The sequence below is a fragment of the Elephantulus edwardii genome, unplaced genomic scaffold (genome assembly GCF_000299155.1).
Source record: "Elephantulus edwardii isolate Elephantulus edwardi_28Jun2011 unplaced genomic scaffold, EleEdw1.0 scaffold00231, whole genome shotgun sequence".
In the NCBI taxonomy this organism is placed as follows: Eukaryota; Metazoa; Chordata; class Mammalia; order Macroscelidea; family Macroscelididae; genus Elephantulus; species Elephantulus edwardii.
In genome coordinates, this window is record NW_006399981.1 from 277,078 (window position 1) to 303,438 (window position 26,361).

Genomic DNA, 26,361 nt, shown 5'->3' on the forward strand with positions numbered 1-26,361 from the left:
GACTGGGATAATTGGGATGGGAGTGTCGGAGACAGTGCGATTGGCACAGGACAGAGCGGAGTTTAGGGCTGTTGTACATAGGGTCGCTCTGAGTAGCAAGCACATAACAACAATAACAACACATACATAAATAGTCTATGGGTTATCTGTATTTAATTCATATTGATCTCCTAATACCATTTTAATGGTACAGGATGAGGCAGTGCTTTATTCTGTTCTATATAAGGTCATTATCAGTTGAAACAGACCCCACAATTTATAACAACAGCAGTAACTCCGTTTTAACTTCATGATATTCATTCTAACCTTGCCTCTTTTCATTTATAAGTCTTGACAATAGTGGGAAACTTGGCTCTTATTAAAACCCGTCCCAAACCCATTGCTCTCAGTCAGTCCTGCCTCATAGTAGCACATAGTGGTATGTCCTGTAGGGCTGCTTTTTCTTTCCTCCTTTCCCCTAAAAGATGATTCATTATTAGGGAAGTTACACATTGCACTTGAAATTGGAAACAGGATAAAATCCATCAATCAGGATAGCTTCTCATAGACACAACGTCAAATGTGAGCAGAATGACTATTAATAAAAATGACACTATCAGATTGGATTGGAAAAGCACAAAGAATTGCTGTTTGGTGCCATCGAGTCAGTTACAACTCATAGCAACCCTTTGAACAAGAGATCTGAACCTTGCTCTATCCTGCACCATCCTCATCATTGTTGATAGACTCAAGCCAGTTGTCACAGTCACTATGTCAGTCCATTATGTTGAAGGTCTTCTCTTTCTCTGACCCTCCACCTCCCCAAGAAGGGACCCCTCCTGAAAACCTGCCCAAAGTATATGAGATGGAGTTTCTCCATCCTCCCTTCAAGGAGCACCTTGTGTACTTCCTCCAAGATAGGCTTTTTGTTCTTTTGGCAGTCCATGTACTCTTCAGTACTCTTATCCAGCACCACAATTAAAGACATCCATTTTCTTCAGTCTTCTTTGTTCATTGCGCAGCTTTCAGATGCAAAGGGTGACAATGCCATGGCTTGCATCAGGCACAATTATGTTTTCAGTCCGACATTATTGCTCTTTAGCACCTTGCTGCCACCACACTTGGTCTTGGTCTTGATCTCACTCTGTTTTGCCCAGGACACACGGCACTCTCTAGTTCTTGCTTGGTGGTAATGAGATTCTCTCTCCTTATTCTGTTTCATCTCTCTTTCACCTTGTTGTCAAGTCTGAACCAACTCAAAGCTGATCCTCCAGCAGGTTTTCAGAGGCTATATTTTGCATGGGATGGTGTTGCCCATCTTTCTCCAGAGGAAAAGCTGGTGTATTCAAATTCCGTGTTTTTGAGTTGACAGCCCAGCTCCTTAACTTTTAGATCACCAGGGCTCATAGGCTTATTCATTTCCTTAGTCCCAGAGCATTGTGTAAGTACTAGAGTTAATAATGGAATACCAATTCACATGCTTCAATAAATAGATACATCCCTGGATATGCTCCCTGATCTATGCTATTTGGAAGACAGCTACCTTATCAAATGACTGGAAGAAGTGTATACTTGCTCCTATTCCCATAAAAGATAAACCAGTAAGATGTTTAATAAGAAATCCAATAAGAAATTGTCAAACAATATCATTAATATCACATGCTTATAAAATATTGCTAAAAATTATTCCAAATTGGCTGGATCAGCAGAGAAATGCGAGATATTCAAGCTGGATTCAGAAGAGGCCACAGTATAGATCTTGGTTGAAAGCAGAATACCAGAAGGATGTTGATTTGTATTTTATTGCAAAACATTTGACCGTGTGGTTTATAAACAAATTATGGCTAACATTGATAAGAATGAGAGTCCAAGAACATTTAATTGAACTTATTTATAACCTTTGCCCTCATGGGAAGAAGCTGTGCTGCAATCCCGAAGACACACAGTTTGAATCCACCAGCTTCTTCGGAGGAGAAGGAAAGACAGTCTCCTCCCTTATGATTAACTGCCTTTGAAAACCTGTCAGAGAGTCCACTATAGGTCGGTTCTGACTGGATGGTACACAACATAGAGCATAACCTTTACTTAGACCACAAAGCTGTTGACCAAACAGAACAAGGGAATACTGCATGATTTAAAATCAGGAAAGATATTTGTCAAGATTGTAACCTTTTTCCATAACTAATCAGTTTGTATACTAAGAAAATTAGTAAAGAAAATGGACTGTAGAAAGAAGAATGTAGAAGATGGCATTAGACTTGGAGGAAGACTCATCAACAACCAGTGTTAAGCAGATGATACAACTGTCCTTGTTGAAAGTGAAGAGGATATGAAAAACTTACTCCAGAAGATCAGAGACTACATCCTTCAATATACATTATATATCAACATTAAGAAAACAAAAATCCTTGCCACTGGGAGCATCATGGTAGGTGGAGAAAAGAAGAGTAAAGTTGTCAATAACTTCATTTTACTTGGATCCACAATCAATCCCCACGGTAATAGCAAGTCAAGATCAAAAGAAAATCTGTCAGGAATGTGTCCAAAATACTAAAGAGCCAGGATGTTTAATATTTTAAAACTTAAGTGCACCTCACCCAGGCCATAATATTTTCAGTTGGTTCTTATGCATCTAAAAGTTAAGCAGTGAATAAAGATGACAGAAGAATCATTCATGCCTTTTAAGTTATAGCATTGGCTAAAATTGCTAAAATTCCATGGACTGCCAAAAGAACCAAAAAGTCTATCTTGGAGGAAGTGCAATGAGGATGTTTTGTAGAGGGAAGGATAATTTTAGAGGATGACACTTTGACATATTTTGGGTGTGTTGTCAGGAGGGGCTAGCCCTTGGAAAAAGACATCATGCTGGGAAAGGGGGAATGTCAAAACGAGGAAGACTCAACAAAATGGCTAGGGCACAATGACTAACAGAGGGCTTGAGTATAGCAGAGTTGGTGAGGATAAAGCAAAGTTAGGTGACTGACACTTACCAATAATGAGAGCATGTACGGGATCTACTTATTCTTCTTTTCCCATAGTTGCATAGCACTCCATTGTTTATATGCAGTTTACATAGCATAGTTTATTCAGTCGGTTCCTTAGGCTTAAGTATTTCGTTTGTTCCCAGTGTATTGTGATATTAATGATGCTGCAAAGAATACTTGCACATGTATGTCTTATCATGATGTTGGAGGTACAGCTTCAGGATAAATTTCTGTAGTGAATAAATGAGTCAGAGGTAAAATGTGTGTACACTTGTGTATTGCTGTCTATTGCTAAATTGCCACACATGAGAATTCTGTCATTTTGCCTTCCCATCAGTAATGTATGCGAGTGCATATTCCTCCATAGCCTTGCCAATGAAATATGGTGTTATACGGTTTTATTTTTTTCCAGGCTGACAGGTGAGAAATTTATTTTATTGTGAATGAAGTTGAAGATATTTCATATATTTAAGGACCATATTTTTTTTAAATGAATTGTCTATTCCTGTATTTCCACTTTGTATTACTCTCATTTTGTCAGTCATCTTTTGGCTTTGTTTATGTTATTTTTTTGCTATACAAAATTATTATATAATTAAATTTATCAACAGCATGTTAGCCCTGGGTTTTGAGTCTGTCCAGCCAGTAACTTTGGTCTTTGTTCTACATTTTTTCCTCTACTCTGTTCAGTCCTTCTTTTGTGATTTTGGTTAAAGCAGCCAGACACTGTCGTGGGACAATATCTGGTTTTTCTACTCTCAGTTTACTGGAGGCTGTGGTTCATTAGTCCTTGCAGCTGATTGTTTTCTTGAATCTGATTTTCTTCATTTTTCTTGCTCTGGACAGGGAAAGACCAGTGCATCTCAGATGGACATTTGCAAACTTTTAAGAAACTGTCTTTCTGCTTTTTCTTGCCGTTTTGTTCTTCCATATGAATTTGATTATCAGTGCATTTAGCTCTAGTAGAAAGCGTGTTGATATCATTAGAATTTTGTTGAAGTTTTAACTGAGAAAGAATTGATATCTTTATGATGGTAATTTTCCTATCTAAGAACATTTAAATGCTTTCATCTTTTGAAGATTCCTTTATGTTATTCAATAGAAATCAGATCTTTAAAAGGATCTCTGATGAAATGATTTTGATAAACTATACTTTTGTAAGAAGTTACTCATTTCATGTAGTTTTAAAATTTATTTGTATAGAAGCTTGCAACATTTTTTATTGTTTTATTCTTTTATTTCAGTGGTTATTTTTCTCTTGTCATTTTATAAAAATTTTGGCTGGACCTGAACTGAGGTTGCTGCTGCCCTTGATCCTGGGGTCGTTGTGGGCACCTGGGATGCAGAAATCATGACTTTATTGAACATGGTCCGCGACCACTGGGTTCATGTGCTCGTTCCTGTAGGATTTTTGATTGGATGTTATCTAGACAGAAGGAATGACGAAAAACTAACTGCCTTCTGCAACAAGAGTGTGTTATATAAAAGAGAATTGAGAGACAATGAAGAAGTCACTTGGAAGTAAAGGCTGTGGCTGAATTAGAAAATGTTTCTTAAATTGTGAGAAAAATAAATTACTTTTATTATTTGAAAAAAATTTTATTAATTTTAATGAACATTTACAGAGATTTTGGATTTCCAATCATTCATTGTTTCACTATTTTCTCTACCCCCTTCCCCAGTTTGTCCCTCTATTTTTTCCCCCTTGAAAGTCTGTTTTAATTGTCCCATTGCCACAGTGCTTGTCAAAACCAGTTCTGATTAATCTCCTTTGTCAGTGTGTCTTTTGCCCTTCCCTTTCACTCCTCGCTGAGAGAGATTTCACCCTGATTCATAAGGAAAAGGGGAAGGTATATTCTTTTAGCTACTTCCTGCTGAAAAGGGACACTGTAGCTTTCAGGGTGAAGATCTTCTCTCACTACTCTAAAGGGCCCCTTTGGCAATAGGCAACATGTAGACTATTGTGGAGATTGATTTTGGAATTTAGATGCACTGTTATCAATTTTGCTTAACCATACATGTTCATATTCTTAAAGATGCATCATGGAACTGTTGCAGCCTAGAAGACACAAATTTAACTAACAAGTTAAAAGTACATGAATCAAAAATTAAAAGCAATAATATTCCAAGTAGAGGTTCTAACAGTGGCACAAATCAAGTTACAGAGAGAAGGTAGTTCTTAAAAGAAAAGGCCTATTGACTAGCACTTTGTCTATTATAGTATAAAGGTTAGGAACCACAAGATGTAGCAGCTCAACTATGTCATTTATTGTTCTTAAGTCCTGGACCAAATTCCATCTACCACTGGGTGGTTTTACAGCTCGGAAGTCCGCATGCAAGGCAGAGGTGAAGTAAGGAACTGCTTATGATTTTTTCCATCAATGACAACAGCTAAGAAATAGTGAAAGGAGTTGGTACCCCAGAAGGCTTTTAAGGACCAAATAATAGGCTCTTGTGTCCAGGAGAAAATGAATGTACTTACCAGTAATGTTAATGCTCACTCGTGGCTCTTCGGGGAGGATCTGAATCGTTGAAGCATCTTCCTTTGTTTCCAGCTGGGAGTTGGGGCCTGTCAGTCCTGTCAGCCACGAGGACTTGATGTGGGCCGCCCTTGGCCAAGTGTCCTTCAGATCCACACTTAAAGCAAGTAAGTGGGAGCTTCGTCTCTACTCCCTTGCCTATCTGTGGCTCTTGTCTGTGACACTGTTTACTGAAGTGGCCCAGCTTTCCACAGTGGAAGCAATTCTGACCTCCTTTATTACCTTTGGGTTGCATTGTTTATGAGTAAGACTTTCCTTTCCTGACACAGGCCGTAAACTGGCAGCAATAGTTGCCCCAATAATTTTGGCCACTCTCTGGTCTTTTCTCTTCCCTCTAGATGCCAGTTGTTAAAAGAGGGAAAAATTTAAACAAATATATAACAAATAATTTTGAACAATATAATCTTTTAAGTTTAAGGCTAGAAATATTAACAATATGATCATTTCCAATCCACAGATACATGTTCCAATGTAGTTCCTAATTTCCATAAATGGTTTTTGTAAGAAGAATATTGGAAATGTGGATATTGTTCCACTATTCCTCTTCCATGCCACGATATAGTGTTATTAGCATGAGCAGTTATGAATCCATTGCCTTCCTTACTCTAATTTAATTTTTTTTAATTTAAATTTATTATTAATTTCAGTAAAAATTTACAGAGACTTTAGATTTCCATTCATTCATTGTTGCACATTTCTCCCCTCTCAACCCTCTCCACCCCCTCCAGAACACTACCCTCTTGGAAAAGTAAAAGAAAAATTCTTTCATTGTTTTACAAACCCTCCCCCAGGTCCACTGCACCATATAGCCATCTCTCTAGACTCCTGTCATGACAGAAATACCTAATCACATATCCCTTTTAAACAGTTTTCTCCCTCATCTGTTTCAATGCAGTATACATTATTGAACCCATCTTTCTCAGTCTCTCCCTAACCCCAAGGTCAGTCCTATTTTAAAACAGTGGCACCATGCAGTATTTGTCCTTTTGTGGCAGGGATACTTCACTCAGGATAATGTTCTCTAGAGTCGCCCATTTTGAATAATATTTCATGAGTTCCTTGTTTTTCAGTGCAGCATAGTATTCCATTGAGTGACTATACCACAGCTTCTCTATCCATTCGTTTGTTGATGGGCACTTAGGTTGTTTCCAACTCCTTGATATTGTGAACACTCTTGTCATTTTTTTTATTTTGTATATGCCCTTTTTTCCTCTCTCTATTGATAAAGTCTGCTCGTCATTTGTTTGCTTTTTGAAAGGTTCTTGCTTATCAGTTGGTGAAATAGTTCTAATTTTCTCTAATCATTTCTAGCTTATCCTTTTGCTTTTATCTTTATTTCTGTGCTTTTCCTATTAAGGATAATTGGGTTATTTTGGGGGTTTTTTTTAGCTCATTGAGATTTAATTTGCATGAGATAAAATATGCATATTTAAATTATAATAGTGTAGTTTATTGAATATACAGTTATATAACATCATTGTAATTTGAATTATTTTCACCACCCTAAAAGTTTCTCCTCTTTTGTTTACATTTTAACTCCTTTTAGTCCCGGACCTTATGGAAACACTGATTATATATGTTGTCACATGTATCAGCACTTCATTTTCTTTCTATTGCAGGATAATATTTGAAGCTCCATCTCACATATTTTGCGCACGTGGTCAGGGGGCCCAGTCCTTTGATGAGGACATCATGCTTGGAAGGGTGGAGGGACAGTGCTGGAGAGGGAGACACCCGATGACATGGATTGACAGTAATCCAGTTTCTTGGTTAATGAGAGTAGGGTGTGACCTGGACAGTGAGACTGGCTCAGAATAGGGCAGGGTTCAGAGCTATTGTACATAGGGTTACTGTGAGTATGACTGGATGGCACACAACAACAACAATATGGATATAACACAATTTGTTTTTCCAGCCTTTTGTTGTTGGTTGAACGTTTTATTAGCTTCAGTTTTGGTTTATTATAAATAAAGCTACTTTGAATGTTCATGTATAAATTGTAATTGGATATATGTTTTTCTTTCTCATTGTCAAATATTTAGGAATGAGATTATTTACTCACAGTCAGTGTATCTTTATTGTTTTTTTATATGTAGCATTGCTGTTTTCCAAAGTAGTTGCAGTGTTTTTCACTTCTACTGGCAATGAGAGTTCCAGTTTCTTCATGTTTTTACTGACACTTATTATCCTCAGTCCTTATAAGTAAAGTTGTTATTGCCATCTGTTGTTGTTAAATGCCATCAAGTCAAGTAGGACTCATAATGACCCTATGAACAATAGGTCTGAACCCTGTTCTATCCTGCGCCATCCTCACACTTCCTGACACACAAGAACCCATTGCAGCAGTCACCAAATCAGTCCACCCAGTTGAGGGTCATCTTCTCCTTTGCTGACCCACCATCCTTTCCATCATCATGTCCACCTCCAAGAAATAGCCCCTCCTAGCAACATGGAACCAACAGCCAGTAAATCATATGTTGTTGTTTACTGTGGAGTTGGAAGTGATCCATAGCTGACCCTTCAGAGGGTTTTCAGAGGCAGTTAATCACAGGGGAGGAGATTGCCCATCCTTCTGAAGAGCAGCTGGTGGCCTCGAACCATGTGCCTTTGGGATTGCAGCACAGCTTTTTGCCACTAGGCCACCACAGCTGTCTAGTAAATCATATAAGAGGGTATTACCCATCTGTCTCCTGCAGAGCAGCTGTTGGGTTTGAACCATGTGCCTTTGATTGACAGTGCAATTCCTTACTGCTAGAGCACCAGAGTGATTTGTTATTGTGTTAATTTTCCCTTTTAAATAATGTTGAACACATTTTCCATTTTAAGTGATGTTGAACATACTTTCTTGTGCTCCTAGGCTACTTCATTTTTTTGAAGTTTCTGTATATTTTGCTCAGTTTTTTAGTTCATGAGTTTATCTTCTTGAGTTTATATTTTCTGCATTCAAGCCTTTTGTCAGATAAATTTTCGCCCACTGTATGGCTTACCTTTGTTTTCTTAATTGTGTTTGTCTGAGAGTAAATTTTTGTTGTTGTTGTTTTAAAAATAATTTTCCCCACTTTGTGCTTTTTGTGTCCTACTTAAGAATTTTTGCCCAGCTCTGTACACAACGATCTAGTCTTGTATTTTCTTCTTTTGTTGTTGTTAGGTTCATTGAGTCAAGTATGATATGACCCATAGTGCCCCTCTGATCCCTGTCCTAACCTATGCCATCGTGTCAGTTTCTGACATACTTGAACCCATTGCTACACTCACTGGGTTGGTCCATCTTGTTGAGGGTCTTCCTCTCTTTTGCTGACCCTTCACTTTTCCAAGCATACTTTCTCTCTCCAAGGAACCTGTTCCTCCTAGCAACATGTCTGAAGTATGTGAAATGAAGCTTTATCATTTTGCTTCCAGGGAGCATTCTGGCTGCACTTTCTCCAAGCCTTAATTGTTTATTCTTTCGGCAGTCCAGTATGGCATATTCAGTAGTCTTCTCTAATACGACAGCTCAAGAGGTATCAATTCTTATGTTATCTTTTTCATTGTATAGCAGGTCGTTAAAAAGACCATTCTCTGAATCAAGCCCACTTTAGTCTTAAAACTTATATCATTGCTCCTCAATTTGGAGAGACCCTGACTGCAGACTTTTCCAATGCACTACATTTCCTGATCTGCTGACTGCTGGTACAAAAGTTTTGATTGTGGATCCAAGTAAAATGAATTTGTTCAGCATTTTAATCTCTTCACCATCTATCTTGATATTGTCTAGTAGTGAGAATTTTTGTTTTCTTGATATTGAGATGCTATTCATATTGAAGACTGTAGTCTTTAATCATCCACAGCAAGTGCTACAAGTCCTCCTCACTGTCAGCAAACAAGATTGTGTCATCTACATAATGCAGGTGATAAATCCTGATGTCACATTCTTCTTCTTCATATAATTCAGCTTCTCAAATTATTTGCTCAGCATACATATATAATGGATATGAAGAGAGGGTACAGTGTTCACATACACTTTCTTAATTTTAAGCCATGCAGTGTTCCGTTGGTCTGTTGATATATGTTTTGCATGAACACAGTTAAGAGTTTTGATATTCCCATTCTTCTCAGTGTTAACCATAATTTGTTATGATTCACATTCAAATGCCTTTGCATAGTCAGTAAAGCAGAAATAGATAGTCTTCTGATATTCTCTGCTTGCAACCAGGATCCATCTTATATCAGCAGAGGAATCCCTGGTCCCATAGCCTTTCTAAATCCTGCTTGAACTTCTGTCAGTTCTTTGTAAACTTTTCTGGCCATTTTTGCATTATTTTCAGCAATATTTTACTTGCATGTGGTATTAATGAGGTTATTGTTCTTTTTGTTGTTGTGGTCTGTTGAGTAAACCATGATTCATAATAACCCTGTGCACAACAGCTCTGAACCCTGCTATATCCTGAGCCAATCTTGCTGTCTCTAACACTCTCAATACTCTTTAATTACACCCAGTTATTGTGTCAATCCATCTCATTCAATGCCTTCCTCTCCTGCACCGTCCCTTCACTCTTCCAAGCATGATGTCTTTCCAAGGATCTGTCCCTTCTGGTAACATGCCCAAAATATGTGAAACGAAGCCTCAAAATCATTGCCTCCAAGGAGCAAGTTGGGTTCACACTGTCCTGGACAGACTTGTTAGTTTTCTTAGCAGTTCATGGTGTGTTCAGTACTCTTCTCCAGCACCACAACTTAAAGGTATCAGTTTTTCTGTCTTCTGTGGTCATTGTCCAGCTCTCTGATGCATAACAAGTAATTACAAAGACCATCGCCTGGATCAGGTACATCTTCTCTAGACAGACATTGTTGCTCTTTAGAACTCTGGATAGGTCTCTGACAGCAGATTTTCCTAATGTAATTTATTTTTTCATTTCCTGACTGCTGATGCCAAGATGTTAAAGATATTATTTGATAATGTCCACATTCTCTTGGATTATTGTTCTTGGAAATGGAAACAAATATGGATCTCTTCCAGATGATCATGCAGTCAAGTGACTTCCAAATTTTCTGGCATAGACTGGTGAGCCTGTCCAGGGCTACATCTTTTAGTTAAAACACATCAATTAGTATCACATCAAATCATGAGGCCTTATTTTTTTGCCAGTACCTTCAGTGTACCTTCAACTTCTTTCTTCATTGTCATTGGCTCTTGTCCTGAAATTTTTCAGTCAATTATTTTTGGTACGTGGTCTGTATATTCCCTCCATCATCTTTTTGTGTGTTTATTTGGTTTGCATCCTTCCATTTTCTTTTATGCTTCCTGGATCATTCAACATATTGCCCCTTACATCCTTCAGTATTGCCACTTGACGCTTGAATTTGCTTTTCAGTTCTTTCAACTTGAGAAACGCCAAGTGAGTTCTCTCCTTTTTTCTTCTTTTAGGTTACTATTTTAGTTCTAGCACTTGAGACTTATGGTCCACCTCATGATAATTTTTATTAAGGAAATAGAGACATTTTTTCAGTTGTTTTTAGACCACTTGTTAAAGACTTTCTCATACCCCGATCTACTCCAAGTTGGAGATTTTGTCCACAATCAATTGTCCTTATAAAAATGAGTCTGTTCTCTCCCCCATAGACTTCAATGCCGTAAACATATTTCATCCAGTTTTTCTCAGTCTTGCCCCCACCCCAATGCCAGCCTCATTCTACAACAGTGGCACTTGTCCCTTTGTGACTGAGATACCTCACTCAGCATAATGTCCTCCAGGGTCACCCATTTTGAATAATATTGCATGAGTTCCTTGTTTTTCAATGCAGCATAGTATTCCATTGTGCGAATATACCACAGCTTCTCTACCCATTCATTTGTTGATGGGCATTTAGGTTGTTTCCAACTCCTTGCTATTGTAAACAAAGCCGCGATAAACATGGGTATACATATATCTACTTGGATGTCATTTATGGTCTCTTTAGGGTATATTCCCAGTAGTGGAATTGCTGGGTCAAATGGTATCTTTATTTGCAACTTTTTGAGAAAGTGCCACAGTGCTTTCCACAGTGAATGGAATTCCAAAATCTCTGTAGATGTTCATTGAAATGAAAAATAAACAAACTAAATTAAAAAAAAATAAATAAAAAGAAAGTAGGTTTATGAAAAAAAAAGCATGTATACTGTCTAGTAACCTAAATGATCATTAAATAAATACCATAAATCAACAAAAAAAATGAGTCTGTTTTCAGTCTCTTTTATATATCTTTGACCTATAGCTTTATCTTGATACCAATACCACACTGTCATAATTATTGCAGCTTGATAGTAAGTTTAATCTGGGTAGCTTAAATTCTCAACCTTGTTCTTCCTTATTAGGACTATTTTGATTTTCTAGGTACTTTACCTTTACACATAAGTTTTAAAATCAGCTCAACAGTTCCTCCTCCCAAAAGAGACATGTTAACAGGCCATGGTCTTTGCAATCACATGCATCAGATTGCTGGACAATGACTAGGGAGGAAAGAAGGAGAATTGATGCCTTTGATGAGCTGTGGTGTTGGAGGAGAGTATTGAATATACAATGGACTGCTAAGAAAACGAGCAGGTTCATCCTGGCAAGGGTGAAACCAGGCTGCTTCTTGGAGGCAAGGATTCTGAAACTTCGTCTGACATACTTTAGATATGTTGCAAGGAGGGATCAGTCCTTGGAGAGGGACGTCAGGCTTGGGAGGGTGGAGGGACAGTGCAGGAGAGGAAGATCCCCAGTGAGATGGATTGATTCAGTGACTTGGGTAATGGGTAGGTGTATCAGAGACAGTAAGATTGGCACAAGATGGGGCAGGGTTTATGGTTGTTGTACATGGGGTCGCCATGAGTCGCAGGTGACTCGACGGTACATAACAACAACATGGAATATGTGAGTCAATTTTAAAACAATTATCCTAACATTACTGAGTCATCTAAACCATAAATATGACATATTTTCCTTCCTTTTTATTTACTTCCTTTTTTAGTTCTTTCTTTAATGTTTTGTGGTTTCATTGCTAAATTTTTGTTAAATTTTATTCCTTATTTTTGAAATTATTCTGAGTTATTTTTTAAAAAAAATTACATTCTACCACCAGATGCTCTGCTGGAGAAGGAGGGGCAGTCTCCTCCTATACCAGTCGGATCCAATTTGACGGTACACACACACACACACACACACACACACACTAATAAACTAAAATTTAAAAAAAAATTACATTCTAATTCTTCATTGTTAGCATATAAGAATGTTATTAATTTTTATATATCCACCCTTGAAACATGTTCCTTTTCTATAGATTGATGTATTATTGTAAGATACCTATTCTGCAGAATCCTTTGTTTTTCTAAGATCATATTGTATATGTGCCTTGTGCTAGCTTTAGGTTTATTTTATTCAATATTTGTGCTTTCCTTTTTACTAATAAAAATGTTTAGTGTGAGAATTTTCTGATCACCATATATTCTGATGTATATAGTGTTTTCATCATTATTTTTTAGAAATCCTAAGTCTTAGATATCCTACTGGTGAATTATGGCTTTAAGTGTAAAAATGCTTTTTTTTTAACCTTCAATTCTGCATTGTTTGATATCATTACTGTCTTTTCTTTTTCTATTATTTCCATATGCCTGATATACTTTAATACTTTTAGCTTTTCTTTATTTGAAAATTTTTTATCATTTTATTGTGCTTTGAGTGATGAATTAAAGAGAAAATTTTTCATTTCATCCATAATTTTTCACTAATTCATATTTTATAATAATTTCAATACACAAAATGTAATCACCTTGCCCTTACTTCCTCCCTCTAACTCTGATTTCTGTTAATCCTTTGGACCTGCATTTTTCTTTCTTTTTTTTAATTTATTCTTTTTTTTTATGTGTGTACCGTCAAATTGGATCTGACTGATACAGGAGGCGATTGTTCCTCCTTCTTCAGCAGAGCATCTGGTGGATTTGAACTGCACACCTCTGGGATTGCAGTGCAGTTTCCTGCCACTAGGCCACCAGAGTTCGCCTGGACCTGTGTTTTTCTTTCTTTAGTGATATTGGGCTAATTTGTCCCTTAAATAATAATATTTTATTTTCCCTTTGACTCACTTTAATATGTATGGGTTACCAAATTTACAATTTTTATTCTTCTTCTCCTTTCTCATCCCTGGTAATCATCCAAGAATAATTCTGTGTGTCACCTCACATACTTCAGACATGTTTTTAGGAGAGGGTATTCCTTGGAGAGGGACATGATTCTTGGAAAGGCAGATGGTTGCTGAAGGAGGGGAAGACTTTCAACCAGGTAGATTGACACAGTGACTGCCACAATGTGCTCTAGTGTATCATATCAGGAAGTGTGAGGATGGCATAGGATAGGACAGAGTTCAGAGCTTTTGTTCATAGGGTCACTGTGGGTTTTACTTGACTTAACAGCACCTAGCAACAACCTTCCTTTTTTTTTTTAATTATTGTGGTCTTAAAGAGTGCATCATGGATGCTTCCTATCTGCATATCTTCTCAATCTATATGCAGATCATTTGGGAGGCTGAGCTTTATGATGAGGAGTCTGGCATCAGGATTGGAGGAAGACTCATCAACAACCTATGTTATGCAAATGACAGAACCTTGCTTGCTGAAACTGAGGAAGACCTCAAGTGCTAGCTGCAGAAAGTCAAGGACTACTCTTCAATATGGATTGAATCTCAACATCAAGAAGACAATGATTCTCACCACTGGGCCAATTAACAGCACCATGATAGATGGTGAAGATATTGAGGTTGTTGGAGCTTGCTTGGCTCCACAATCAAAACTCTTGGCACCAGCAGTCAGGAAATAAAAAGATGAATCACATTAGGTAAATCTGCTGTCAGGAACCATTCCAGAGTACTGAGAAGCAACAATGTCCATCTAGAGACTTAAGATGTGCCTGATCTAGGCTATGGTCTTCTCAATTACTTTGTATGCATCAGCGAGCTGGACAATGACTAAGGATGACAGAAGAATTGAAGCCTTTGAATTGTGGTGCTGGAGAAGAATCTCGAAGGGCCACCAAGGTCCACCAAGAAAACAAATAGGTCTGTCTTGAAGAGAGATGTAACCAAGTTTCTCTTTGGAGACTAGGATTTTGAAGCTCCATCTCACATATTTTGGGCATTTGGTCAGGAGAGACTGGTCCTTGGAGAAACATCATGCTTGGAAGGTTGGAAGAACAATGCAAGAGAGGAAGACTCCAGATGAAATGGACTGATAGAGAGTAACTGGGGCAATGGGGGTGGTGTGTTGGAATTAGTGAGATTGGCTCAGGACAGGGCAGGCTTCAGAGCTTTTGTACATAGGGTCGCTAAGAGTCACAAATGACACATAACAACAACATACTGTATTTGTCATTTTGTGACTGACTTATTTCATTCAGCATAGCACTTTCTCGGTTCAACCATGATTTTCAGTGTTTTACATTCTTTATTCTTTATCATTGCAGGGGACTCCATTTTGTGAATGTATCATAGTTACTTTTAACCAGTTGACTGTTGATGGACATACGATTGTTTCCATCTCTTTGATTTTGTAAATAATACTTCAGTAGTGAACATAGGTGTGCACATGGGTGCTCATATTGTAGCTCTTTATTTTTTTTAAGATATATACCTAGTGTTGGGATTGTTGGATCTAATGGTATTTTTATTTCCTTCTTTCTAAGGAAGCACCAAACTGATCTGTGTAGTGACTGCATCATTTTATAGTCTCATCAACAGAATATGAGAGTTCTAGTTTCTCTACATACCCTCACCAGTGTTTGTTGTTTGCTGTCTCCTTGAATATTGAAAGACTTTGCTCCTCTTTTTGTAGTTGTTTGTGATGTTCACTTCCAGTGTTGGTTTTGGTTCATTCTTGGTTTTTGGTATGTACATTTATGGCTCTATTTTGACCTCAGAGTACTGCTTTTTCTGTGTCCCAAAACTTTTAGTATATTATGTTTTCATTCTCATTTGTTTCAAAAAATTTTTAAGGGTTTTTTTGTTTGTTTGGTTGGTTTTGGTTTTGTTTTTTAATACCTTCTGGTAACCAGTAGTGGTCAAGTAGAGTACTATTTAATGTCTAGGTACTTGATTTCTTTTCCCCTTTGATCTTCCTTTTGCTGATTTATAAGATTATAGCATTGTGATCTGAGAAGATGATTTTTCTATTGTGATATTTTGATTGTTGTTGCTTTTGTAAAACTTTTAAAAATTACTCTTTTTTTAAAAATGTCTTTTGTATGTAGCATATGGTTAGATCTTGCATTATTAGTCACATTTGAGACTTTTTTTCTCTTCTCTTTTCTCTTTATTACTAATTTTAATGAAAATTTACAGAGACTTTGAATTTCCATTCATTCACTGTTGCACTTTTCTCCCTGCCCACCCCTCTCCCCCAAGTACACTCTTCTCTTTGAAAAGTAAAAGGAAAAAATCTTTCATAGTTTTACAGTCCTTCCTCCGTCATGTCCACTCCACTATGCAGCCTTCATTCTGGACTCCTGTCATGACAAAAATACCTAATCACATATCCCGTTTAAATAGTTTTCTCCCTCATCTGTTTTAATGCAGTATACATTATTTGTCCCATCTTTCTCAGTCTCCCCACAACCTCGATGTCAGTCCTGTTTTACAACAGTGGCACTATGCAGTATTTGTCCTTTTGTGATTGAGATATTTCACTCAGAATAATGTCCTCCAGGGTCACCCATTTTTAATAATATTTCATGAGTTCCTTGTTTTTCAATGTAACGTAATAATTGTGTGAATATACCACAGCTTCTCTATCCATTTGTTTGTTGATGGGCACTTGGGTTGTTCCCACCTCCTTGCTATTGTGAACAAAGCTGCAATAAATATGGGTGTGCATCTATCTGCTTGGGTGTCAGTTATGGTCTCTTTGGGGTATATTCCCAATAGTGGGATTGCTGGGTCAAATGGTTCTCTATTTGCAACTTTTTGAGAAAGAGTCACACTGCTTTCCAGAGTGATTGCAACATTTTACAATTCCACCAACAGTGAATAAGGGTTCCAGTTTCTCCACAACCTTGCCATCATTTATTGCTTGCTGTTCTGTTAAATATTGCTATTCTTACTGGAGTGAGATGATATCTCATAGTTGTTTTGATTTGCATCTCTTTTAGAGCTAGGGATTTTGAACATTTCTTCATGTGTTTGTTCACCATCTGAAAGTCTTCTTTGGTGAAGTGAGACTTTTTTTAATGGATAAACTCAGTCTGTTCACATGTAGTACACCCTGGCTAACTGCACAGACCTGTGGCAGGAATATTGAAAGGTCCATAAAGAAGGGGCCCTGGCTGAGATGTCTGCCTTGCAGGGAGGAGATTCAGATGGTCCCTGCAAAGTGGTCAGCCAGATGGCACGGCAGAATATGTGTGACTGTGTCATGCTTATCTTCTCTGCCTCAGTGGCCTCTCAGGCCTTGGAGTATGCAGATCTATGTGTATCCAAAGCTGGGATTGGCTGCCAGGCTAAGAACTAGGTGTTAAGAGTGATGTCTTTCTGCAAGAAAGCCATTTGCAAAACAGGGAAGAAATCCTACTGGGAAAAGAGCTACGTAAAAAACTTGAATAGGCTGATGGGAATGAAACAGGCACCAAGTTAAATTATACGTAATATTATATCGTAATGTAATTATATCATAACTAATTATAACTTATAATTAATTATAAGGAAAAATAAATGATGTCTGGCAGCTTGAAAAAGTGATATAATACATTTAAGAAAACATGCTTTGTTGGTGAATTTGTGCATATATAAAACGTAGTACGTATATTATTTGTGTGAAAATAGGTATTTGAGGCCCATCTTTGCCAGCTCTCAACTGGGCTAGAACCCACCTGTTTTCTGTTTTCATTTCCATGATTTTATGCAAAGAAACCTTTATTAACTCAATAACCTAAAACTATTAGGTAAATAATGTCAATGAGTATTTAATGGAAAAATCCCAATGAATTTGAGAGAGTAGTGTAAGTACATTTATGAAATAAGAATATGACTCGTGCTGACTGTGAAGCAAAACAAGGAGCAAATGTGGCCCTCTTCTTTTAGGTCTGTTGTTTCTGGCACTTGCATGTACATAATACTGATTCTCAGGGACTAGTAGTCATATCTTCAATTCTGGTTATATTATACTGTCCAGTCATCTTACAAATGTCTACTCCAGGATTTAGTTTGGTTCACCCAGTACATCAAATATTTATTAAATTGTTATTGTGTTGAGAATACAGCCCTAGCCCCTGAGAATGTTGTTCCAAAAAACACATTCTCATTGTACAGATGAGACATGCTGATGATGCTTTTTGGTGCTTTAGCAGCACATTCTGAACCTTTTTCCCCAATAGGCCTTGAAGTTGTTTGCTGTTTATCAAAGTCCTACAGGTTGGATTTTTATCACCATATGGAATTCTCTTGTTCTTTTAGAGAGATGTAGTTTCTTAGCCTCTAGATGCCTTCAGTTTGTGGACATTTTCTTACTGCAAAAGCAGTAATTTTTATGTTCTAATTATTTATAAGTCAAACCTAGCTGCTTGAAGTGTGAATCTAGATCATTGTATCTGCGTGCTTGGTATCCACTGGGCATGCATTGAAATGGATTACATGGGATGGTAAATTAAATAACCTGTAGATTCTAAAAAAATGACTTTTGTATGTTGTCATTTTTAGGTTAAAACTTCAGCAGCAATTTGTTGATACGGAAAATACAGAGAAAGTGAAAAATGAAAATTCTGATCTCAAACAGGTATGATTTCAGCAAATGTTTCTACTTTTTCAAAGTGCTTTTCTGTCTTTGGTTTTCATCTGTATTTTAATTTCATATATCAATGCACTGAAAATCCAATCTCAATTAGTAATGTGTTGATGAGGTTGGTTGTTAAGATGCGATTTTAATAAGTTGGTTTACATAAGATATTTATGTGCTGCAGCCCACTAAGAAATTGTTTGGTTTGGGTTTAAAATTTTAACTTAAAGCATAGTGTTTTGATAGTCTCAATTTAAAAAATAGATTGGTAGGATCATTAGGGTTTTAAGTTATTTATGTGATTATGAGTAAGCTTACATTTCTTATTACATGAAATATTTTATACTTCATCTCTGTGAATTCTAAGACTTGTATTTTTTGAAAGAGAATTGCTTTTGGTGAAATAATTTATGTTTAGGAAAATACATGGAAGAATGTTTTTAAATTCTACTCTCTTTTTCCCCCCCTTTAAATTATGAAGTAATAAAAATTCCATGTTTAGAGTTTATCCTTAGATTCTAACTGATGCTCTTTCACATATGCAATTAAGTCTTCTAAAACTTACTACATTGCATAGGGCAAATCTATTGTCAAGAAATGCTTTAAAGTTGTCCCAGTGATGAGAATCTTTGTCTTCTTGATATTGAGCTTCAGATCCTCCTCAGTTTTAGCAAGCAAGGTTGTGTTATCTGCATAATGTAGGTTGTTGATGAGTCTTTCTCCAATTCTGATACCACATTCCTCCTCATAAAGCCCAGCCTCCCAAATGATCTGTTCTGCATATACTTTGAAAAGCGTGGAGACAGGAAACGTCCCTGACACATTCTCTTTCTGATTTTGAACCATGCAATGTTTCCCTGCTCTGTTCTGAGGACTGCTTCCTGGTCCAAGTATAGATTTCACTAAGTGCAATCGAGTGTTCTGGATTCCCATGTCTTGTCTACTGAAGTCTGATGTCCTCCTTTGTCTCTGGAGTGGTGCCAACTTAAGTAGTTTCTTTTCAGGGGAATTTGAAGGCAGTCCTCCTTCTTGCACCTCAGCGTGCCAGCTGAGATAGTGAGTCTTTCTCCCACTGGTTGTTCCCTGTCCCAAATTCAGTTGTACTCTTTGGTACCTGAGATGACCTTGAAACAGCAGAGGATCCCCCAAATAGAGGAACCTTTCACCAGGAGAGTTTCACACCACTCTGAGCATGTAGATTGTTTCACTCATTCACTGCCTTCATGTAGATTCCGACTCCCACTGGTCTTCCCTCGCTTTTCTGAGGCTATAAATCACAACAGGAAAAGACTGAACATTTTTCCCCTGGGGAGTTGGTGGTAGATTTGAACTGCCTGAAATTCGAAGCCTTTGAGTTAGCAGCATAACTCCCTGTGGACTGTGCCACCAGAGCTTCCTATAGAATGCTTGGGAACCTCTTACCTGTGACAGTGATTCTTTCTGTACTCAAAATGATCCCTGATTTCTCAGAGAACAAAAATCTTGGAAGAGATGCTGACCCTACGGTGTTGTGGGAGAACAGACTTCTTTAGCAGCTGGATTTTTTCCAAGTAGGAGACTTACCTAGATTCTCATCTCCTTGTTTTCCTCTGTACCCTCTCTCCACTTCTGATACTGCCTATTCAGGTTGCTAATTAGGGGATCAAGAGCAGAGGGATCAGCAGCAGACTGAGGGATGCAGTTCATGATAACTTTTGGTCATATTAAGAAGTAACCCTACCTAGGATTTTGAAGCTCCATCTCACATACTTTGGGGACGTGGCCAGGAGGGACCAGTCCTAGGATAAGGACATCATGCTCAGAAGGGTGGAGGAACAACGCAGGAGAGGAAGGAAGACCCTGGATGAGATGGCTTGATAAAGTAACTGGGTCAATGACGGGTAGGAGTGTCAGAGTCATCAAGACTGTCTTACGACAGGACAGGATCCGGAGCTGTTATACATAGGGTCTCTATGAGTCGTAGGCAACTCGAAGGCACATAACAACAACAGCATTGCTGTTTGCAGAGCATTGCTGTTTGCAATTTCATTTAAGATTACCCTCAAGGGCACACCAGTTGGTTGGGCGTTTGTGAGAGAAGGCATGTTTTTTTGTCCCTCTCAGACCTTACTGTACTTGTTTATTTGCCTTGTGTTTCTTTTCTTCTTTTTAAAGCAAATCAGTAGTTTGCAGATCCAAGTCACCTCACTTGCACAGTCGGAGAATGATTTACTGAATTCAAACCAAATGCTGAAGGAAATGGTGGAGAGGTTAAAACAGGACTGCCGGAATTTAAGGAACCAAGCAGAAAAAGCTCAACTAGAAGTTGAAAAGTAGAGTGTACCCTTTTTATGTACAAACTATTTCTTGTCTCTATTATGCATAACTCTTCAAGTGATAATTGCGGTGTTAAATGTGTTTTGGTAACTGGTTACAAATAGCCTTTGATTATGTACACTTTGATTGTCTTAGATAATATAATTTATTTCATTAAAATGAGCTTTCTTGGCTCTTGGATTTTTGTTCCAAGGTAAACTACCTAGGGAAGAAAGTTTTTTTCTAAAATGCTATCTGATAAAATATTTTTAAACCCTCAAAGGAAAATTCTTTGAATATTCATTGAGCAAACCAGCATATTTCTTCAAATATCCAGTAGATTCTTCTCAGTGTCAAAGAACAGATTTGTTTTTTGTTTGTTTGGTCTTTTGCCATCAAGTTGAAACTGACTCATAGCTGACCCTCTATAAATTGCACAGGAGAGTGTCTGTCTTTTTCCCCATGAAGCAGCTGGTGGACTTGAACTTCCTGCCTTAGGGTTGGCAGTGCAACTTCATACCTTGGGCCACTGGGGCTCTATTGTTTTTGGACAGACCACTCTGTAAAAATTTATGTCCTATAATTAGAACAATAATCTCAAAAGGTTATTCTGAAGAATAAACAATGCACTGCACATACAGTGCTGGCTCATAAGAAGCTTAATTGTATTAGCAAATAAGTACCCATTCAACAGTGCCTGTAGCTAGGTAGTTACGAATGTGGGGAGACAGGTAATAAGTGTGCTATTACTTGTGGTAATTACTATTTAATCTTAAAGTTTTGTGTTAAAGTGCATATCTTCCATACATATATTCTTCTCGCAGAACTTTGGAAGAGAAACAGGTACACTGGTTGGAAGAAAAGCATAAACTTCATGAGCGTATCACAGACAGAGAAGAAAAGTATAATCAAGCTAAAGAGAAACTGCAGAGAGCTGCCATTGCCCAGAAGAAGGCAAGTGGTTGTCTTTTAAAGGAACTTCTACACAGTGAAGTGTAATTAACTATTTAGAAAAACAACAGTTAAAACTGAGAATTTAGTTCTGTGCTTAATTTGAAATTTGTATGTAATATTTTCCCTGCCAACCTTGAAGAGGTAAATTGGAGAAAAACTCAAACTGCTCTACAGATTTTTCCTCAATTTTGTATGTAAATCAGTTGTTCCAAGCCAACATGTATTTTTCCACAGAGAGAGCATTCTTCAGAGTGATAAAAATTCTAGGCCAGCCTATACAAATTTTACTTAACTCATTCTGCACCTTGCTTATACTGTAATTAGGCCTGTTTCAATTATGTCTAACTAGTATCTGTACCATTGCTGTAATGATTAAAATGCTTTGCTGTTTGTAACTTGGGAATATATATAGGAGTAAGTATCTCCTTGCTTCAGCAGGAAAAACTGGAACTATGCCTTGCTTTTGAAACAACCATGATAATTCTCACGACAGTGATCCTCTTTTTTGAGGATAAAATAATAAAAGGTAGATTTATTAGAAAGTTACATCACCAAAGGAATGGACCTCCCTACGTGAAATATGGAGGGGAGGCCAGTGATTCTTTTTAAGCTTCATCTTGGTGGCATCCTTTCCCCAAAACCTAAAACCTGTATTTCGGAGGAAATGTAGGGATGTAGGGGGCAATTGTATAGGTATCATGGAAATAATGTGCCAGCTGATTGATCCTAGTTAACGCTTTACAACATTTTTCTACTTCCACAAACCCCAGGAGTGTAGTAACCATTACTGACTGTGACATCAGTAATCATGTCCATCTGTGGCAGTGATTTAACTATTATTTTCAACAAGATTTCAGTGTAGAGAGGACATAGTAGTATTTTGAAAATCTGATAGATGATTTTGATCTGTTGGCATTTGATAAATTACATTAATAGTGACACTGGTAGTGGAAATTGAGAAGAAAGTGCTTTTTAGGTATGTCATTACATACCATCAAGTTGACCCTGACTCACAGCAACCCTGAAAACATCAGACTTGAACCTTGCTCTGTCCTGATCCATCCTCACAATCTCTGGTAATTCAAGCCCATTATGATATTCAGTATCTCAGTCCATCTTGTTGCAGGTCTTACTCTTTCCAGTCTCTTTTTCCACACTCCACAGCCTGATGTCTTTTGTCAAGGGATGACTTCTGACCGTATACTCAAAGTATGTGAGATGACGTTTCACCATCCCTTGTCTCTAATGAGCACCTTTGCTCGTACTTCCTCACACAGACTTGCTTGTTCTTTTGGCAGTCCATAGGATATTTATACTCTTCTCTAACATCAAAATTCAGAGGCATTGATTCTTCTACTATCTTCCTTTGTCATTGTCTCATGTGTATAAGAAGGAATTGCAGATACCATGGTTTGGATCAAGCACATCTTAATCTTTAAACTGACATCCTTCTTCTTTATCACTATATAGAAGTCCTTGACAAGAGATTTTTTCCAATGGAACACATCTTTTGATTTCTTTATTGCTGCTAACATGAATGTTGTTTGTAGATGCAAGTAAAGTGACATCATTGACAAGGTCAGTCATTTTTCTTCTTAGCATGATGTTGCCTATTCAGAGGCAATGATTTTTGTTTTCTTGATGTTAAGATATAACGTGTCTCTATGTGTGTGTGTGTTTAAACATTGAAAATGTTTTCATTTTTTTTCTCATTGTTGCACATTTTCTGCCCTCCTCCCAAGATGTGTTTACATTGGTTAGATTGAAGGCTGTAGTCTTTGATCTTCTTCAAGCAAGTGTTTCAAGTCTTCTTCACTTTATAAAAACATTTTTGTAATTTTTTAAGTGGTGATTTTAACAAAAGTTAACAGAAAAGTAGTACTTTCATTCATTCATTTTTGCACAATTTACTCCCTCTCCACTTCTTCCCTAATCCACTTTCCAATGCACCTCTTATTCTGGACTGTAGTCATACATATAATAACTAATCATATATTCCTTTTAAACGGTTCTTTCCTTCATCTGTTCCAATGCAGTGTTCATCATCTATGCTCTCTTTTCTTAGGTTCCTTCCATCCCCATGTCAGTTTTGCTTTTTAACAGTATTTGTCCATTTATGACTGAGATATTTCACTCAGCATGATATTCTCTAGCATCATCCATGTTGTATAATTTTACGAGTTCCTTGTTTTTCAGTGAGTACTGTGTAGTATTGCATAGTTTGAATATACGATAACTTTTCTATCCATTCATTTGTTGAACGGCCTTTAGATTGCTTTCATGTCCTTGCTTTTGTGAATAACACAGCAATAAACGTGGGTGTGCATGGTGGCTTTGGTTTCTTTGGCTTTGGTTAGAGTTTATTCCCAGTATTGGAAAAGTATTGGCTCAAATAGTATTTCTATTTCCAACTTTTTCAGAAAGCACCAGCCGACTTCCATAGTGGTTATACCATTTTGCACTCCCACCAACAGTGAATAAGGGTTCCAGTATCTCCACAACCTTGCAAGCATTTGTTGTTTGCTTCTCTGTTGAACTTTGCTGTTGTTGCTCGGGTGAGATGATACAGTTGTTTTGATTTACATCTTTCTGATAGCTAGGAATTTTGAATATTTCTTCATGTGTGTGTTTGCCATCTGAATGTCTTCTTTGGTGAAGTGTCTGTTCATATCCTGTGCTCATTTTGCTTTTGGTTTGTTTACATTTTTCTTGGCAAGGTGTCAAGTCTTCTTCACGTTTCTGTAAGCAAAGTTGTTTCATCGACAGATGCAAGTCTTCACCCGATCCTGACACCACATTCTTTTTCATATAGTTCAGTTACAACTCTGATGCACATTTTTCCTGATTTTAAACCATATGCACATGTCTGTTCTGACAACTGCTTATGTGCTATGTCTAGGTTTTACATGAACACAATTAAGGGTTTTGGGATTCCTGTTCTTGTCAATGTTAGTCATAATTTATTATGATCCACACAGTAAAAAAGTGCCTTTGCATAGTCAATAAAACACAAGTTAACATCTTTCTGGTATTCTCTACTTTTGACCAAGATCCATCTGATATCAGCAATGATAGCTCTCATTCCATTGTCTTTTAATAATGCAGCTTCAATTTCTGGTAATTCACTGTCTATGCACTTTCCCAGACATTTTTAAATAATCTTCATCAAGATTTTACTAGTGTGTGATATTAACAATATTCAATAATGTTCAATAATTTCCACATTCCCTTGGATCACTTTCTAATGGGAACAAGTATGGATTGCTTCCATTCAGTTGGCCAAGTAAGCTGTCTTGGCAGATTTCTTGGCATAGAACTGATCCAGACCTAAATCTGTTTGTAGAACTATGTTAATTGTATTCCTTCAATTCCAAGGGCCTTATTTTTTGCCAATGCCTTCAGGGCAAATTGAACTTCTTTCTTCTTTTGGTTCTTGATCATATACTACTTCCTGAACTGGTTCAGTATTAACCAATTCTTTTTGGTAGTGACTCTCTCTGTTCCTTAATATTTTTTTTTTATGCTTTCTCCCTCACCCAAGATTTTGCCCATACAATCTTTCATTATTGAAATGTAAGGCTTGAATTTGGTTTTTTGGTTCTTTCAGTTTGGAAATACCAAGAAGGTTCTTCCCTTTTGGCTTTCTAATTTCAATTCTTAGCACATTTCATTATAATACTTTGTCTTTTTGGAGCAGTCCTTGAAATCTTCTGTTTGTTTCTTTTACATCAGCGTTTCTTCTTTTTGTTTTGGCCTCTCTACATTCTAGTGAAAGTTTCAGAATCTCTTCTGACATCCATATTTGTCTTTTCACCCCTTTGTTGTCTTTGTAATGTCCTTTTTCTTTCGTTAAACATGATGTCCTTGATTTCATCCCACATCTTCAGTCATTAGTGTTCAGTGCATCAGATATGTCTTAAGATAGTTTTTAAATTAAGTTGAGATAGACTCAAGGTCCTATTGTAGTTCTTGTGGCATAGACTCAGTATCTTTATAGATCTTATATTTGTTAGAAAAGCTAACTTTACATGGAAGCAGTAACTCTGGATTATTTACGTATTCTGAATTTGGAAAAAAGACCACATCCCCTAGTTGTTTATTTACATAATTAGATATAACTGTCATATGTGTCCCGATAGCTGTAGTTTAAAAGTCATTTCTTTCCCACTTTTTCTTCATTTCTTAATATGTTTCTGTTCACATACTGTTAGAAGTGAAATAGCATTGGGAATTGTTTGAATTCAGTACTGGTTGGGTAAATAGAATCCAGATGTTTTCTATCCAAGTATGAATGGCTTTCTTGTTCCCCGTCTATGTGACACTTCTCTTCCACCTACAGTGTGCATGTGAAATGTGTGGTTATGTGCGACCTGTGATCTCAGATGTCTTCCATATGCTTCCTTGGACTGTTTGAAGCCTAGGTGCATCTGAAACCATGTTTGAGCTGGAAATCACTAGAAATTGTAGGAGCTGATTTGTTCTTTTCACTGAGGAACTTTCATCTTGAGATTTTAGAGATAATTATTTTAGAGATCAGATTCTAATTATTGAGGTTAGTTTGGGTTGACTTCTTTTAGAGCAAAAGTGACATCCAGTGGTGAGAGAGATTATCATCTCATCAGAGGTATGACAGAAAGATGGGAGAAAGGTAGTATTTTAGGAAACCTGCAAAATAACCTTTCGGTAGTATTATGACCAGTGATCATTTTCTCCCCCCTCTGAAACACTTGCTACATGAAGGGTATAGACAGTGAATATTCATTTCACTTTTTAAAATGTACCATGTTGATTATGAGTCAAGTCACAGGAAATTGTGAAGCTCAGTTCAATGACTTGCTTTGAGCTAAAACTATAC

General features: G+C 37.3%; 1 protein-coding gene across 1 annotated transcript in view; it reads left to right on the forward strand.

The window, feature by feature from the left end:
- CCDC41 (coiled-coil domain containing 41) overlaps window positions 1-26,361 on the forward strand; it is a 122,830-nt gene that overhangs the window by 77,505 nt on the left and 18,964 nt on the right. Inside the window, exons 10-12 of the mRNA XM_006898489.1 lie at window positions 18,182-18,257; window positions 20,412-20,569; window positions 21,377-21,506. Coding sequence (XP_006898551.1) covers window positions 18,182-18,257; window positions 20,412-20,569; window positions 21,377-21,506 — 364 coding nt within the window. The remainder of the gene's footprint in view (window positions 1-18,181; window positions 18,258-20,411; window positions 20,570-21,376; window positions 21,507-26,361) is intronic.